The sequence below is a fragment of the Neofelis nebulosa genome, chromosome 11 (genome assembly GCF_028018385.1).
Source record: "Neofelis nebulosa isolate mNeoNeb1 chromosome 11, mNeoNeb1.pri, whole genome shotgun sequence".
NCBI lineage: Eukaryota > Metazoa > Chordata > Mammalia > Carnivora > Felidae > Neofelis > Neofelis nebulosa.
In genome coordinates this window covers 81,415,138-81,433,521 of record NC_080792.1, presented here as the reverse complement: position 1 = coordinate 81,433,521, position 18,384 = coordinate 81,415,138, and the positions used below count along the sequence as shown (strand labels likewise).

Genomic DNA, 18,384 nt, shown 5'->3' with positions numbered 1-18,384 from the left:
CACCTTCGAACCCCAAGAGGTAGCACAGAAACGCCCCTCACAGCACACACCGAACCAGAGATGCTGACTGAACTGAACCCAACCCAAAAGAAGGAGTGGGGAGAGGGGAGGCTAAAACACGCAGGAGAGACAGATAATTCAAATGCTACTTCTCCACCGACAGTTTTGAAAGACGTCCCCCTCCCTTCCATACTCAGCCCATGCAGTAAAAGCAAACAAAACAAAAAACCAAAAAACACACATATGCACAAAAATACCTCGGTTCAAACTCTCCCTGCCTAGAGCACAAGCCACGGAATTCACTGCTGTGCGCTATCCCGTAAGAAACGCAGATAGGGGTGGACGGGTTTCCAAGGAACCAGAACTCAGCTCTGCGGAAACCTGTGGAAGGACCCCGAGGAGGAAAGATGCAGACAAGGCATGAACGAGGGCTGGGAAACCCATCAGCACGTTCCTGCAGCTGAATCTGCAGTCAGCAGACAATACATGGATGGTGCTGACATCCGACCACTTAGAACGAAAACTCCATTCCGCGCTCATGAACCTATTAGATGAAAAGTCCTCAATTCAGATAACTGCAAATTGCTTTCTGAGCATAATTTCCTATTAGTTCGCTAATCTCTCTATTCAGAACGCCAACAAGACAGCTGATGATAATTCCGGAGGAAGCGGCCATTAAGCCGAGGCAGGAGGAAAGGGGGTTAGACGTTCGCAAGTATCCTGGCTTCCTGGGGGGGGGGGGGGTACCCCAAAATTAATCCGTGAAGTTAGTAACAGCATTAGCTTTCGTTTATGAAGTTCTTATAATGTGCCAGGTACAGACTGAGCATCTTACCTTACGTATTAGCTCACTTAATTTTTGTTTTGTTTATTCGTTTGTATTTTTGTTGTTTTAAACAGTCGAGTGAGGTAGATATTATTTGGACAGGAGAAGAAATGGGGCTCAGAAGTGGTCACACAGCTATTTGTGGAAGAGTCAGGATCCAAATGCAGGTGTGTGTGTCTGACCTACAGCCTGGGTTCCAGTCATGCCTTATCTGTTTGGCTTCTCACACAAATATTACTGGAGAGACGATGATGAAGAAGAATCAAGTTTATAGCACTGAGGCCAAGAGATGAAACGGCACAAAAGCCTGAAAAATAGTGAGCAAAGATCGACCAGTCTGTAAAAACAAAAAACAAAACAAAACAAAACCACACACACACACAAAAAAACAACAAAAGCCCCAAACACAAACCTCATGTGCTGAAATGTCAGGCTGGAAAAGAAAGCTTGATGTTGGCAAACTACCACTTTTTTGTAGAGCAGTGGTCCCAGGACCAGCAGCATCAGCTGTGCACCAGGGAACTTACCGAAATGCAAATCCTGGGGCTCCACCCCAGACTCTGGGGCGGGCCCGGGAATCTGTTTTAACACACCCTCTAGGGGATTCTCATGCACACCCAAGTTTGAGACCTGTTATCTAGACAAAGAAAATCAGCTCTAACAGGGAATTTGGAGATCACTCAGAGGAGTGCTTCTCAGACCTTAATGTGTACAAGAATCACAGGACAGTCTTAAATTGCACAGTCTGGTGCAGCAGGTCTGGGCACGGTCTGAGAGTCTGCATTTCTAAACAGCCCCCAGGTGCTGCTGCTGCTGGCCCAGGGACCACTGTAGAGTCACCAGGGTCCAATCCAATCCTTTTCTCCCAGGGAGTTTCTAGCAACAACAGAGCCAACATTGCTTTAGGTTTAAAAAACAAACAACAACAGCAACAAAAAGAACAAGCAAACTAAAAAAGTCATTGCCTTCAGGGCAGATTCAAATCCATGGCTCTGGAATGCTTCCAGAGAACAGGAAATGTCCAGTGCCACAGATCACGGCTTTTCCAAAGTTCCGGTTCAAGTATAAAGTCTTCCCTGAGCACTTAAATTAAAATCTTAGCCCTAAGCCCGGCCCTTCCTCTCTTCCTTCACTGCTTCCTTCTTCTCTTTAGTTTCTGGCACCCTCTGCACAGATGATCTGTTTTACTGGGTTGCTTACTGTCCCTCCCCTCCCCTAGCACGTAAGGTCCAGGAGGGCAGGGGTTTTGTGCGTTTTATTCACTGTGATCTCCCTGCTGCCTAGACGAGCTCCTGGCACATTTATGGAATAGCTGCTCATAAACAGCTGAGTAAATGAACAAGCAGTTCTGCCCATTTTTTTTCTGAAAAGCTGCCTCCCCATTCTCCGTGCCCCCTCTGTGCAATGCTATCTGTCACTCTCTTTATGCATTCACTTCAGTCCCCGCGAAATCCATTTCTCTGTAGGTGCGTCTTTCCCTAAACCCCTTGACAACGGCGTCTGTGCGTTACCCGTTTCTGTCCCCCATCCAACCCTTCTGTCAGCCCATCAGTGTGTCCCAAATTTTGCCCATCTTCAAAACCACGTAAAAACTGCAGGATTTGGTTCATGGAAGAGTGAATCCAAACTTCAGCTGGTGACAGCAGTAAAAATAAAGCCAGCTCATAATTACGTACTAGAGATAGCTCTAAGCTCTGTTGTAGTTAACACAAGTACAAAATTGTTGTCGTTACACAAGTGTCAAAAAAAAAAAACACCGGAAGCATGTCGGAACTTTCATAGCAGCTCCGGACTCTGCTTTCACTGCTCTGGCAGCTTTTCTGAGAGCTGAGCAAAGTGGTGAGATCGACAGTAAAATCCAAACATGGCTGGAATGCTGCCTCTTATCTAGCCGTCTCTGCGCAAGGTGGAGTGAGGAAGAACGTTCCCTGACGAAACACCGTAATCGAGGGCAAGAACATTCCACTGGCTCCTTCCAGTAGCTCTATTGAGGGCACCAGCGTCAACCCACTTTGCAGATCAGAAAACTGAGTCGCGAGATGACAACAAGCCTCTCGCTCAAGCTCATACAGAGAAGGCAGCAATTGAGCTGGGGCTCAAACTCAGGTCTGGCTGCTTCCAAAGCCTGTGCTTCTCCCCCAGGTCCCCCCCCCCCACCGCCACCCCTTCCCCAGAGGCCTCCCCCAACCCTTGGCAGGGTCTGAGTCTTTGTTCATTACTTCTGGAACAGAGAACAGGAGCAAAGGCCACCTCAGAGTTCCGCCTCTAGGGCTGAAAATTAAATGGCTCAGGAGGTGTTCAGCCTCACTGACTCCAGGCTGCGTCCCTGTCACCTAATTACCTGACTTCAAAGCCTCCACTCCGCAGGTGTGAGGATGTGAGGGCTGCCGCTTCCCCTCAGAACACGGTGTGACTACGCATGGATGAGACAGCCCCCCCCACCCCCACCCCGCCCCAAAAAGCTGGGGTATGGGACGCATCAGACAGCCTTCAAGTTGGACCCCACCGCCTGGCCTTGGAGTCAGAAAGCCCAGAGGCCACCACCCTGAGGGCTCACCTGAGAACCAGGGTCTAAGGAAGACCAAGGTGAGGACGTGGGCCTCCAGATGGTAACAGTCTCCCCACCTCGCCTTATGCCGCTGCTGCTGTCCCCTCCCCCCTCCCTCAAGGGACAGGATGTTGGGGGGCCTGAAGGAGCCCGAATGGGAGTTTCCAGCCTGGGCTGGACAAGGACAGAGGGACTCCTACATTCTCTGAAACTAAATGGCTCCTATAAAGCAGACAGAAAGATGCACTGAATATTACTGACAATTTTCTAGGGATTGGACCAGGGAGGTATTTCACACAGGCTTAGGGAGAGAGAGAGGGAGGCCAGGCAAAAAGGCACTTGTGACCTCTGACAGAGGACAGAGCTCAGAGGCTGGCACCGTGCTGTGTCCTTTCGTGCTGATTTACTGAATGCTTAGACCATATCGGCCAGGTGTGACGATTATTCCTTTTGTGCAGATAAAGTGCGTGCACACACACACACACACACACACACACACACACAGGCAGGAACAGAAAGGTGAGGTGAACTGCCCAAGGTCACACAGCAAGAGCATCACAGAGCTGGGATTTGAACCTATCTTACTCTGACTCCAGAGCCCATGCTGGACATCAGCATTATTCTGTCACCTCCCTGCCTTTTGCCAGCGGTGACCTGGAATGCGTGTGTGGAGTTGGGGAGGGCTGTGAGAGCTCGAGAGCGACATGATGCCACAGAAGGAAGGGGAGTTAGGGGGTCGGGGCCGTGTGCCCGCAGGCAGGTGACTTCCCCTTGCCGAGACTCAGCGTTCACATCTGTAAAATGGGGAGCATCAGAACACCGCCCACTCCCCCACCCCCCCACCCCCGCCCCAACAACGCAGAGGAGAAAAAATAAAGAGGAAAAGGACTTCACAAACTCTAACTCAGGAACTGGTAAACTAACCACAGCTGAGGAGCCAAAGCCAGCCGGCTGCGCAGTTATGGAAATAAGGTTTTACTAGAACAAATACATTGGTCGCACCCCTTTGTTTACATATTGTCTCTGGTTGCTTTTGAGCTACAAGGCCTGGCTGAGTGGCTGTAACAGAGACCCCTGGGTCCACCAAGTCTAAAATACTTACTATCCAGTCACCTAGAGAAAAAAACTGTGCCAACCCCTCATGTTAAATGCTGTGACTATGCAGAGTACCGCCGTGGCTCCACACACCCCGTAAACATCTCCGGCACCATCCGTCAGCTCTGGTTTTCATTCACAATTGTGCTGCTTGACCCCTCGCCCAAAGGCAGAGGTTCACTCAGGACGCGGTTCTGAAACATAGGGCAAGCGATTCTCCCGAAAGCCAGGAAACCAAGCTTCCACAAGCCAGTTCAAAGGCTAGCGTGGCTCTAGCTGACGTCAGGCACCCTGAAAACACTTCCTGGTGCAGCCACTTACTTGCAATTTTTACACTTGAGGCCAAAAAGCATTCCTTTTCCACAGACTGTGCATGTCTGAGACATCCAGTACTTGGTGGAAAACCTGTGGAAAAGAGACAGAAAACGTTCAGGGCCAAGGTGACGGTGACCCCCAGCTGTCTCTCAGGATGAACCACGTGAAGGGTGAGTGCACAGGCCCCGGCGTCCAGCCTGGCTTCTTCCGAGGAGCGTGACTTCATCAGGTTGTGTGGGCCACTGGAGCCTCAGTCTCCCACTCTGTAAAGTGGGGATGGTAAGCAGGACCGGCCTCACAGGTGCTGGGAGGACAAAACAGGTTACGCACGGCAAGGGGCTTCACAGCGCCTGGCATATAGTCAGTCCTCACTCAATTGGGCTGGGACTCTACTGTCCCCTGGACATTCATGACAATCCTGCGTTCGTTCAACAGGTATTGCCCAGTGGTCTGCTATATGCCAAGTTCAGTTCTCGGACAGAGTGACGGGTGGGGGGCAAGTTCAGTTCTCGGACAGAGTGACGGGTGGGGGGCTAGAACTGCCCTCAGAGGACCACAAGGCGAGGTGGAGCCTCCTGGGAGGCTGGCAGACCGGTGCCCCCTCTCTGCCAATCAAACCATCTGGGGACCTTTGCCGGGGGCCTCCCCCTTCCCCCCGAAGAGCCGAGGCCTCAAACCTGAGTAGCAGAAGAGTCTCTAAAGTGAAAGCTCTTTTCAGACCGTCGGCTCATCTTCTCCCCCCACCCCCCGCCCCCCCACCACTTGTTGCCAACAGAAGGCAGTTTGGACGCCCCTGATATACAGCTGCCAGCCAGGAACAGAGGTGCGTACGATTAACTTCCAGGGGCTCCCGCGGCCGCTGGGGCGCTTTCTTCCCCCAAGAGATACCAGCCAGTGGCCGGGCTGCCTGAGAAAAGTATTGCAGGTTGCCGGGTCAGAGTTAATTTTCATTTTCAATTTTTGCCACTTTCAGCAGGAGTTGTAGCTAATCTCCACTGCCTCCGAGTGTCAAAATGAAAATCAGAAGTGATTATGTAACTTGGTGCTTGAGAATTTTGAGGGCAAGGTTGCAGCCCTCTGTTGCACCAACTTGCTTGATTTGGGTCACTCTCCAAGCCGAATGAGGCGCAGCTCAAAGCCTCCGTATGGAGGCAAATAGCAACACTCTGAACAGAGACTCTTGTGGCTAAGAAGACTCCCTCTCCAGTTCTGGACTGGGGGTTGGTTGAGCCTTTGTCTGCCCCTTCCACGGGGCCAGTGAGTTTGGCAGGGTCTACTTTATGGGATTTGGCAGCTCTTAGGAATGGTGACTGGGCTTGTGGTCCACCCCCCTGGCCAGCAGTGTGGGGATGGAGGGGAGGCGGCGTGAGCTTTGTAGCCGGGAGTTCTCTTTCCTTTCCAGTCCTCTCCCATCTCTGGGACCAGCTCTCTCTCTCTCTCTGAGCTCTGCCTGAGGTGACTCTGAGGACAGTGGATGGAATGGGATTTCAATTTCATTTCTTCACCAAGGCTGGGGTGAGTCTAGGTCTCCCCTCCTGGCATGGGGCCCGGGGTCACACTAAAGAGTAACAGGGCATCCCTAGTCCTGACTCCACTAAGAAGACATTCCTGATGCCCAAGACCATCATCCTTCCTCTGAGAATCAGCATTCGAATATGAGGTACCACCAGATCTAAACTGCTAAAGCTGGGGGATGGGGCTGTGCCACCAGGGCAAGATGGAGCTACGGGCAGGGTCAATCCAGGGATGAAGCTTCGTCAGGGGTGTGGCCAATCCGGAGGTGTAGCTGATCAGGAGTGAAGCCAATCCAGAGGGGGAGCTGAGCCAGGGGTGTGGCCAACCCAGGATGGAGCTGAACCAGAAGTGGAGTCAATCCAGGTGCGGAGCTGAGCCGGGGGCGTGGCCGATCCAGGGGCGGGGCTGAGCCAGGGGCGTGGCCTATCCAGGGGCGGGGCTGAGCCAGGGGCGGGGCCGAGCCAGGGGCGGGGCTGAGCCAGGGGCGTGACCGATCCAGGGGCGGAGCTGAGCCAGGGATGGGACCGATCCAGGGGTAGAACTGAGCCCGGGGTATTGGGAAGCACACAAAACAGGCCCTTCTTTTTGATGCCTTTCTCTCTGCGGCTCACGGCCCGACCACGGACGTGTCTATCACGTATTTCTCACTGCTTCCTCCATCGTTTTCTCATTTGGGTCTTAACAACTATTCTGTCAACATATTTCTTTGAAAACCTGTTGACAAGGTGCCATTCCGGGAGACAGTGTGCTCATTCCTACCTCGGGCCCACCCGCCCATGGCGATATGTCTGCCCCTGGTACCGCCCACCCCCACCCCCCACCTTATAGCCCTAATGCCACACACTGTCATGGTCTGTTAAGCATCTAGCCCTCGACTGCACCGCGAGCTCCCCAAGGGCTCCCGGCGCCTTGCGCAGTGCTGAAACCAAGGCATGTAAATTCTCTACAAATACTAGTGCAAAGAATCCATGAATGAGTGAACGGGTCCCTCGGCTAGTTCCCAGACGCCTCTGGGTACATAGAAAGAAAACTCTGAGCAGCAGTGTCCAAAGAATACAGAGTGCCGAGGTCAATTAGCTTGTAGACCCATCCCTCAATCGTGCAGGGCCTCAGTTTCCCTATCCGTCAAATGGATACGATCACACTTGTGCTACTTACCCCAATGAGTTTGTGAAGAGACTGTGAGGGTAATGACATAAAACGTAGAAAGTTAAATCTGGAAAGTCAAAGAACTGCTTAGAAGGGATGTCTAGTAGATACAATGTCCTTCCTGATAGGACAGGTGTACCCCTGGTGAGGTTATTCCACGGACCCAACAGGGCTGGAGCTCTGGGCTGACCTACAGCTCACCAGAGAGTGAGTATCTCTGAGTTCAGAATTCAATCTTGTCTTCTGGGTAGGGAGACCCAAAATTAGGCTGTACAACATTTCTCTTGACAATGATACCGTTTAACCGAGTGGTTATTATGAGCCCTTTGCTTAGCACTTTACATATATTATGTCATTGATCCTTATGACACCCTAAGGGTAGGCAGAATTATCTGATGAGAAAACCGAGCCTCAGAGAGGTTAAGTAACTTCCTTCTGGTTGCAAAGCTTTATTAGCCAGGATGCGAACACAGGACAGTCTGACTCCAAATCCCTGGTTTTTAACCATTATGTGCTGATTTTATAAGGGCCAGGTTAATAAGAAGCCGACATCTCAGTCCCCAGGGGGCACACGGAGGTCTCGCTTGGCAGAGGAGAGAGAGGCATGACGACATAGGAACTGAAGCAAAATATCTGCCTGGCCTTCCCCCACTCTGGGGGCCAGCTATCTACCGGAGGTGGGTACCGGTGCCCACAGGAATCCAGCCTACCTGTGCTTAATGGAGTTGCCGAGGTCTCTACGAGGGATCTGCGGGGACCAGCGCGGCACGGACAGTGTGTCTGCAGGGACAGAAGAGAGGAGAAGAGCCTGTTACACAGAGGATCAGAGTGGGGCGGGCTCCGGCCAAGCCCGAGAAGGAAGAGGGAGGCTCTCCAGCTTCAGGAAGGACAGTGACCTACCACCATCACTTGCTAAACCAAAGCCAAATGGAACACTGGTTTAACACGTGCCACCTTGACTTCAGCAAGGTCCCCTGGGCAGGGCAACCAGGGAATGCCTTGAAAGAAATCAGCTGTGGAAAGAATAAAAATGATCTCTGCTTCCTTGTGCCAGGCATGTGTTAAGTGACTCACAGGCTTTAGTTCGTTACATCCTCAAAACCACCCCAAAGACAGGGGGTTGTTAGCATCCCCACCTTACAGACAATGAAACCGAGGCTTGGAGAAAGGACGTCATTTGTGCAAGATCATACACGTTGGAGGCTGCACAGTAATGCGAGTCCAGATTTGAGGGAGTCTAGATCATATGCCCTTGTGCGCAAAGTTCCAATGCAGATTTCCAAATGCCAGGCATGCACGTCCCACTTTCCCAGTCTTGTCGTGTCCTGTCCAGCCACAAAATTATTTTATTACTATTTTAAGTTAGCTCTTTTTGTTTAAACACACTTATGTTAAAAGCACACTCTATATAGAAAACTAGTATCACTTGCTGTATATTGTCAGTAACTATGTAAAACATGTCCAAACACGTACCATCTAAATAAACTCATGTTAAAATAGGTAGATGGATTAATGAGGAGTGGATGGAAGAGGGGGTGGATGGACAGATGGATGGATAGAGGGGTTGGTAAGTGAGTGGATGGATGAATGGTTGGATACGTGGGTGGATGGTCAGATGAGTGAGTAGATGGGCAGATGGGTAGGTGGGTGGTTGGCTAAATGAATGGCTGGCTGGCTGGCTGGCTGGCTGAATATCTGGATAGCTGGATGGATGAATGGTCGGACAGGTAGGTGGACAGACAGATGAGTGCGTAGATGGACAGGTGGATAGATGGGTGGATAGAATAGTCAGTGGGTGGGTGGGTGGATGGATAGATGGATGGATGGATGGATGGATGGATGGATGGATGGATGGATGGATGGATGGATAGGTAGGTGGGTAGATGGATGGATGGGTGGATGGATGGATGGATGGATGGATGGATGGATGGATGGATGGATGGATAGGTAGGTGGGTAGATGTATGTATGTATGTATGTATGTATGTATGGATGGATGGATGGATGGATAGGTAGGTGGGTGGGTGGGTGGATGGATGGATGGATGGATGGATGGATGGATGGATGGATGGATAGGTAGGTGGGTGGATGGATGGATGGATGGATGGATGGATAGGTAGGTGGGTGGGTGGGTGGATGGATGGATGGATGGATGGATGGATGGATGGATAGGTAGATGTATATATGTATGTATGTATGTATGTATGTATGTATGTATGTATGTATGGATAGGTAGGTGGGTAGATGGATGGATGGGTGGATGGATGGATGGATGGATGGATGGATGGATGTATGGATGGATGGATAGGTAGGTGGGTAGATGTATGTATGTATGTATGTATGTATGTATGGATGGATGGATGGATGGATAGGTAGGTGGGTGGGTGGATGGATGGATGGATGGATGGATGGATGGATGGATAGGTAGGTGGGTGGATGGATGGATGGATGGATGGATAGGTAGGTGGGTGGGTGGGTGGATGGATGGATGGATGGATGGATGGATGGATGGATGGATGGATAGGTAGATGTATATATGTATGTATGTATGTATGTATGTATGTATGTATGGATGGATGGATAGGTAGGTGGGTAGATGGATGGATGGATGGATGGATAGATAAATGAATGGATAGATAGGCTGATGGATGAATGGGAATGAGGAAGAAACAATAAATCATATAGACTTCAGACTGGGTACTTGCCCTCATCTGGTCTTCCCTTTCATGCTTTAGGTGAAATCCCAGCGACCTCTATTATCCCCTCACCTCTGACTATGTTCTGAGACTTCCTTCGCAGATGCTGAGCACCAGCCCCCACCTTGACTCCATGACCCGGCTGCCCTGGCATCCCTCCTCCCAGACCTCAAAGGCCCCAGGGCGGTGTGAAACGAAGCAGAAATGAAGCAGTTCTGCCCGTGGCATCTTCGCCAGCTAGGAAGACAGGGAACGACCGGCTGACCCACACACCAGCTCTCATTTCTCAGGCCAGAGAGATGGAGCCCGCTTCTTATTTTCAGAGCTGCAAACACACACCTCATTTTTCACAGCGATTGCTATGGAGCGGTGTGCTCGCTGGGAGCCCGGCATGTCTGAACCGATCAGGGAGCATTTAACCCCAACCCACTCACTCCCCTCCTCTGTCTAATGACACTGCCCACAGTCCTCTGAAAGCTGTTCCCAGAAACCCCGATTCCACCCTTGTGAAACTGGGACCATTTCTAGGAGAGCTGGTGATTTTCCAAGCCCAAAGGGCAGAGAAAACCCATGAGAGAGACAGCATGATAGATCAATCAGCATCATCGCCGGTGGAATCTCCTCTAGTTGGGCTAACCATTAAATGTCACCAAGTCCGAGCCATTTGACCACTTGTTTCAACTTCTGAGGGAAACGAAAAAGACAAGAAAGAAAAATGAATTTTAAAAAAGAGCGAAAGAGAGCTTTCTTTCCATTGCCACCTCCTTTGGAGACTTCACTCTGATTTGGAAAGACAGACGCTCCTTGCTAACTCTCTAAAATGTGTTCTCCTGCACCAGGGCAGGTACAGATGGGACAGCTGTGCTGGAGAGAGAGCGGTAGTGTGCACAGATACCCAGCCTCGTCGTGGGGAGTCTAGAAAACTAGGAGCGCCAAATGGGCTTCATCTCATGGGACATTGGTAGTGGCTGTCTAGAAAACCGTGTTAAGAAAGATCCTGAGGCCCAGTAGGAAAGAACACCACGATTGATTAGCAATGTCTGCCATGGGTGCAGAATAAGGGAGCACCAAGGAGTCTCTGTGTATCTGCCTCTCCCACAAGGACAGGGACCACACCTTCACCTCTGCATCACAGAGCCAAAGTAAATACTTCAGATGTGTTTGCTGAGTTCAAGAGTATTATAACGAAGCGCCGAGTTAGCTGATCGCTCAATATACATCAGGCATTATGCTGTGCAGTTCATCCCTGGAAACCATGCCCCTGTGCAGTCAGTGTTCGCGTTATTCCCTACAAGGAAGACACAAGGGCTCAGAGAAATGCAGTGACTTTGCTAAAGGTCGCACAGCTCAGTACCAGCAGAACCTCAAGGAGTAATTCTGTAATGGCTCCTAAGTCCTCCAAAGGCCCTACACCAGTGTCCTCCACCAAGGTGACTTCTGCCCCGCCCAGGGGACAAGTGGCAATATCTGGAAATAATTCTGGTTGTCACACTGGGGTTGGGAGGTGCTACTGACATCCAGTGGATAGCAGCCAGGGATGCTGCTCAACATCCTGCAACGTACAAGCCAGTCCGTACACCAAAGAATCAACCAGCCCCAAGTGTTGCAAATGCCAAGGTTGAGAATCCCTGATCTGGATGTCTTCCACAACTCTAGCCACCTCGCGCCCCCCCACCCCTGCCCCGAAAGAAACCAAAAGGGTACTTCTGAGGCTCAAGTCTGCAGAGAACAAATCCTCTTTTATTATAAGCACATCTCACTTTTAGATTCATATCCCAGTTAGGCTGTTATTCTCAATTATAGCACCTTCTCAAGAAGTAGAAGTAATTAAGTTTAGTTGTTTGGTTTCATTTCCCAGTATCTGATGGAAGGGGTGATGGAAGGGGTGAATTCTGTCAATTACATTACGCAGCTACAGCATCATTAGTCTCAAGCAATAATAATCTCCGTGTGGTTTCGTCCGTGGGTGGGCAGATGTGAACTTTGAGATTCCCTCTTTCCTTTCTTCGTGTGGATTTCATTAAACTTGCCAACTCAAGCCTTAAAGCAAAGAGAAACTGTTTAAAGGGAGGGGGGGAGAAATCTATGAAAATCCAGGCCTTATCATAACAGAGAAGGCAAACAGCATTTACAGCAATTAAACTGATACAGAAACTTCTGTTTAACAATCAAAGCGCCTATTAAGATGTCTCCATAGCTGAACAAAGCTTCTTTTCTACTCTAATTTTCTGATAACAAGCCATGCAGACGTGGAGGCAGAATTGTGTGCGTTCCTGGTGCCTTCAGTCCCAGGGGTAGAATAATAGAAATGTCTTCTCAGATGTTTCCATTTCTAGCATACAGAATGGGAGTATCGCAGGGAAGGAGGGTTCTTCTCTCCTACAAGTACCTGTCTACGCTCTCTCAGAAGTTCCTCCATACAGAAAGGGGATAAACCAGGAGCCCTAGTCTTTGAAACCCCCTCAGGAGCCAGACGGACATACAGAAGCCTCGACACAAGGAACCGACATTAATAAAGCATTCGCACTATGAAGAGCTTTAACATGAGAAACTCGGGCTCTGACCTGGTGGGAAGGAACTCAGGCTAACAGAAGAGCCAGGTGTTCAAAACACATCTATAAACATTTAACAGGTAGAGATCGAGCCCCACGTCGGGCTCTGTGCTGACAGTGCGGAGCCAGCTTGGGATTCTCTCTCCCCCTCTCTCTCTGCCTCTTCCCTGCTCGCACTCCCTCTCTCTCAAAATAAATACATTAAAAACTTTAAAAACAAACAAAAAGAACTTAAAAACATTTAACAGGTAAAAACAGGTGATGATATAGCAAAGCAAGAGGAGGAGAAAAACATGCTGGAGATGAAGACGAAGAAGAAAAGAAGTAAGAAAAATAAAAATAAGTATGCTATTTGTTGGGCATTATCGTACACCAAACACTATTGTCAAATAATCCCTTGACATATATTATCTCATGTAATCCATCTACTACGATATATGACGCGCAAGAATGCAGCAGCTGTTAGGATTAGCCTCATTTCACCAAGTAAATCAGGAAGCTATGCCATTTGCCCAAGGTCACACAGCAAATAAAGGCCAGGGCTGGGGTTTTTAATTCAGGTCACATAGCTTGGGCTCGATAAATGACAACCAATTTCATCCCCATTTCATAGATGGGAATACTGAGGCTTAGAAGCAATAAGCAATTGTCTATAACTAAGAAGTCACTGAGTTAGGATTTGAACCACAGACAGAACAAACTGGATGTTTCTAGTCCAGACTGCTCTCCAGATACACGGAATTCAACCCATCCTGTATGTCCGTGCCTCCTCCCTCTGTCTGGAAAGAGCAAAGGAAATGGTGAACACTGACCCTTATAAGCTCAGGGAAGAGCTGCAGAGTCTTGGGAGGTGGTGTAACAGTATGTTGTTCATTTCAGCGGTCACTCCTGCAGTTTTTCAACAATATTTTGTTGAGTAGAATTATGCCCACATCCCTCCCCCAAGATGTCCTAATCCCTGGAACCCGTAAGTATGTCACCTAACAAGCAAAAGAGATTTTGCAGATTGATTAAATTAAAGCTTATCCAGGTGAGCCCAATGTAATCATAAGAGTCGTTATATATGGAAGGAGGAGGCAGGAGGGCCCAAGTTAGAGAAGGAGATGTGACAGTTGCTGTCTTTGGGGATAGAAAGGACAACAGCCAAGGAAGCTAGAAAAGGCAAGAGAACAGATTCTTCCCTAGAGCTTCCAGAAGGAGCCAGCCCTGCTGACACACCTCGACTTCAGCCCTGTGAGTCTGATTTTGGACGTCTAATCCCCAGAACTGTAAGGTAATAAACAGGTGTTGTTCGAAGCCACAGAGTTTCTGGAAATTTGTTACGGCAGCCATAGGAAACCAATACAGCGTCTGAGCCTGGAGTCCAGAGGGGGAGTCAGGTAGTGAGTAAATAAATAAAAGCCCAAGGTAATTTCAGACAGCGATGCATTTCATGAGGGAAATAAAGCAGTGGGGGCTTTGGGATTTGCTTTAAAGCAAGGGGAAGGAACCCTGAAGTTCATTAGAACAGAGTCGGGATGCTGTGCTGGGGGGAGGGGGTGGGGGTGGGGGTGGGGGTCTCATGCATTTAAGAGCTCCCTCTGGTGGCCAAGGGGAGAATAGCCCAGTCCGGCTGGGACAAAAATAGGCGCTCCCTCCAATTTCTCCTCCCGGCTCCTCCAACTCTCCACCCCACTGAGGCTCAAAACATCAGCCCTGACCCTTACAAGGCCATTTTTTTCCCCAGCCCAGGCCTTTCCCACTTGAGCTGTCGTGATCCCACTTGCAGCCCCCAATAAAAAAAATCCACATCGCAGAATAATCAGTCCACAGAGGAGTAATGCTCGGGCTTGGTATGTATCCCAAGTGGGGATATGGCTCTTGGAGCCATTTCTTCACTTAATCCAAACAATCCTATGAGGCTGTATTCCTAGTTTAGAAGTAAGGAAAATGAAAACTTCATTGTTCAAAGTCCCACGACCAGTATCTGGTGTACTGCAGGACTGAACTCAGTTTCCAAAAAAATTAAAGCCTTGCAATCCATCCCTGATAATGTGTCTCCTTCTGAGCCAAATGTAAAAATTGTTTAAGCGATGCAGTCCTAGAACTGGAAAAGACCACAAGAAGCTGTCTGTTGCAGCCTCTAAGCTCTCTACCCTTTCAGACGCAAGCTACACTATCCTTAAATGTTTCCATGGAGATAAAGACCTCTGGGCACAGAAAACTAGTGATAATCACGGCTAACATTTATTGAGCACCTACTGCATGGCAGGACTCAGATTAAGTGCTTTAGATGTATTATTTCATTTACTCGTCATAACTCCATTCTAGGTGGTACAGCTGGGGCTTGAGCAGGGGCACCAAATCTGAGAGCTCATTCTCAGAAACCACCACAAATGAAATGGAAGCTCCGAGCTGCCTTTAAGCTTCCAGCCCAGGGGCACGACAGACTGAGTGAGTTCTTAGCAACAGCGCTGCGTTCAAATCAAGTGGCAAATTCTTTGGGCTCCAAGATACCAGCAACTAATAAGACTGAGACCGTTCAACTTTTCTTGTGGGGTCACAGGCCAGTCGCCGGCTAAAATCCTCCTGATTTATCCAAGGGGCCAACCAATTCTTGGCTAAAGCTGCTCATGTTATTATTCACATAGGAGGGAACAACTCTATTTGCTTTAATATACAATTCAAATATATGAGATCTAAAAGTTTTTTTTTTTTTTTTTTAATTATGTGCTGTCTCTAAAGGTTACAGTTCCATGGTGTTTCGAGGCCAAGTTGAGTTTATTTGTGTATTTGGGCATTATTTTCTCCCTGAGACAGCTACGACCCATTTCCCAAGGTCCAAATTTCATTGTTTAGGGCCCTTGATGGCTACAGAGGCATCCAGACAACCACCTGGTGCTGGTCAGTATATACATAAGACTGCCTGGGTGCCTTGTCGCAGGGGAAGGAACAAGACAGAGGGGGCTGACATTGGTAAGAGATGGGAGGGATGAGCGAGGAGAGTGCTATTTGCTCCTGATGGAAGAGACCATTCAGGGGAGAGTCAGGGATTCCCATGGCGTTGACTCAAAACAAAGAGCAATGGCAAAGCTACCTGTTTAGAACTAATAAGAGGACTGGGATGGAATGGAGGCATCAGGGTCAAATCAATTCACATGTATTTGGGGTTTAAACTAGGGACAAGGCCCTGAACGTGGGCTTCCCGAGGAGACAGAGCGGCATACTTCATTTCCGAATGGAAAGGGCCTCTAGGTCATCAAGTTGCCCCATGGAGTGTGGGCAAGGGTTCACTGCAGAGGTCCGGTCTGCCAACTACTAGCTAGGAGATTTGGGGCACTTTGACCTCTAGGTCTCAGTTTTGTCTCGTGGGGAAACGGAGTCATAATATCTCCCTCCCAGGCTTGTTAGGAGGATGAATGGGGTAACATAGTTGGAAAAGGCCTGAGCTGAGTGCCTGACACATTATGGTTATTATTGTTTTTGTCGTTGTCATCATCGCTCTGCCTCAAGGATTTATGCGCCAGTTAGAACATGACAAAGCTATCCAAGGACCATGACTGAGTGCCTGGCTTGGCAAACTATGACCCTCAGGCCAAAACCAGCCCATCACCTGCTTTTGTACATAACGCATGATTGGCATACAGCCTCACCCACTCATTTAATACATCGTCTGTGACTGCTTCCTCACTACGACAGCAGAGTTAAGTCGCTGTGACAGAGATGTTATGGCCCACAAAGCCGAAAATAATTATTACCTGGCCCTTTACAGAAAAAGTGTGTCAACCCCTTTTTTAGGGCTGTGCAACTCATTTCCTTAGCTGATTAGCAGAGAGATTTTTTCCCCCTTTTTCCCTTCTAGTCTTATTGAGTATACCTGACAAGTAAAGTGGTGAGATATCCAAAGTATATAATGTGATTATTTGATATCCATATCCATTGTGGAGGGTTCCCCCACCCCCCACTCTGAAGTCAGAAGACCTGGATTGTAGACACATTTCTGCCACTTACATGGTGTGGATCCTTGGACAAATGACCTGCATTCTCCAGGCCAAAATGTGCATGGCCACTTGGTGTCGTCCCTCTGCTCACCTGATCCCAGCATCCTGTGGCTTGTTTCATTTTACAGAAGAGCGGAGCAAGGCACAGGAGGACCAGTAAGCAGTCCAGCTAAGAATCTAACCCGTACGGGTCTCACCCTGAGCCTGTGTTCTTCCTAGCCCTCCCTGTCTCCTGGTAGAATAATCCATGAGGAGGCAATGTCTCTGATTACCTGCCACTGCTGAAATCCATGTCAGCTCGTGAAAGCAGAGGGGAAGGAAAATTAACTCTCTCCTCTCACTGCTTCTGACTGGGCTAATTAATCAGATTACCCAGCTGTCACTTCATCGAGACAGAGAGAAGACCATGAGGATCCATAAGTTATAATTGGAGGCATGGTGGTGCCGGTCTTGGCCAAAGGGAGGAGACAGAGAAAGTGCCTTCTTGAGAGGGTCTCCGGGTAGAAGTCTACCTTGGCAGGACAGATGAGCAGTCAGGGCACTGAGCAAATGGTAGGACAGATGAGCAGTCAGGGCACCGAGCAAATGGTAGCACAGCTGACAGAGGGCTCATATGCGGGGCAAGAGGCAGGAAAGTGCAGACACAGGGTGACAGGGGCAGACAGGGAACCACAAAGTTCTCCACACCCATTCCTCCTGGCCCCAGGTTACAGATTTTTTTTTTTTTAAATATTGAAGCCAAACCAGAAGCACCTTCAAGATCCAGTGGACCCACTAAAATCATTCTCCCCCTTTGAAGAAGCCATTGCCACCTTGTATCTGAGTCCTGGCAGGTCCCTGCTGAGCGGGGATCCCCTGAATTCCCCACAAGTTGACGGTGATGCCCTCACTCCCTCTCCCGGGGAGCAACATGAATCCCGGAGTCATCACCTGTGATTTATTTCAGCCCCTCAGGTGGCCTCAATTAAATTTCACCGCCGGTAAAGGAAGAGACGATGGCTGAGGCATTTAATTACATTTTATAATGTGCTCACTGCTGAATTTATTAAAGTGTATCAGGGATTTTTAACCTCGTAACCAAACAATGGGAGACCCCGTGCCACACGAGTAATTATCTCCCTTGTGGGGATGATGGATGGAGAATCCAAGATGTTGAAAGCAGGACGGGGATGCATGCGGGGTGGAGGAGCAGCAGGGGCTCGTGGGGGGCAGGACAGGGAAAGTGAGGCAATGGGGCTCTAATTCCGTGAGCTACCACCCCACAGATTGGAGTGGGGCAGGGGGAGTGGTTATAATGATCAGTCTTCCCTCAACTCTAAAAAGATGTATTGGGAAAGCTTCCTTCTTCTAGTATCCCTACCCGAAACTCTCCCCTCGAATTTCCCCTTGATATAATTTTACCGCTATGGTGTGGAAAGAGGCAGAGGGGGATCATCCTGAAATGTCAAAAGCAGCTTATAGAAAAAGATATTAAAATTAAAATACAAAAAGGGAATAAAATCTTATCTAGAAATCCAGAAGACTCTCATTAGGATAATGGATCCACCTTGGTTTATTTGGGAAATAAATTTTCAATAAGGAAATGCATGCGGTGGGAGTTTGGTGGGTGCTGGGGGGGGGGTGTGGGTTCCTTAAATATGATCCTGAGAGTAGGCTTGGGGTATCCACAATCACTGCCTCAAGGACCTTTGTCATAGGTCATATCTACC

At 49.1% G+C, this 18,384-nt stretch overlaps 1 protein-coding gene across 3 annotated transcripts in view; it reads right to left on the bottom strand.

Moving 5' to 3' along the window:
* Positions 1 to 18,384, bottom strand: part of KSR2 (kinase suppressor of ras 2) — a 432,076-nt gene that overhangs the window by 106,933 nt on the left and 306,759 nt on the right. For all 3 annotated transcript variants that reach the window (XM_058691145.1, XM_058691143.1, XM_058691144.1), the window contains exons 6-7: positions 8,159 to 8,228; positions 4,791 to 4,874 (exon numbers count right to left, since the gene is read on the bottom strand). In XM_058691145.1, coding sequence (XP_058547128.1) covers positions 4,791 to 4,874; positions 8,159 to 8,228 — 154 coding nt within the window. The remainder of the gene's footprint in view (positions 1 to 4,790; positions 4,875 to 8,158; positions 8,229 to 18,384) is intronic.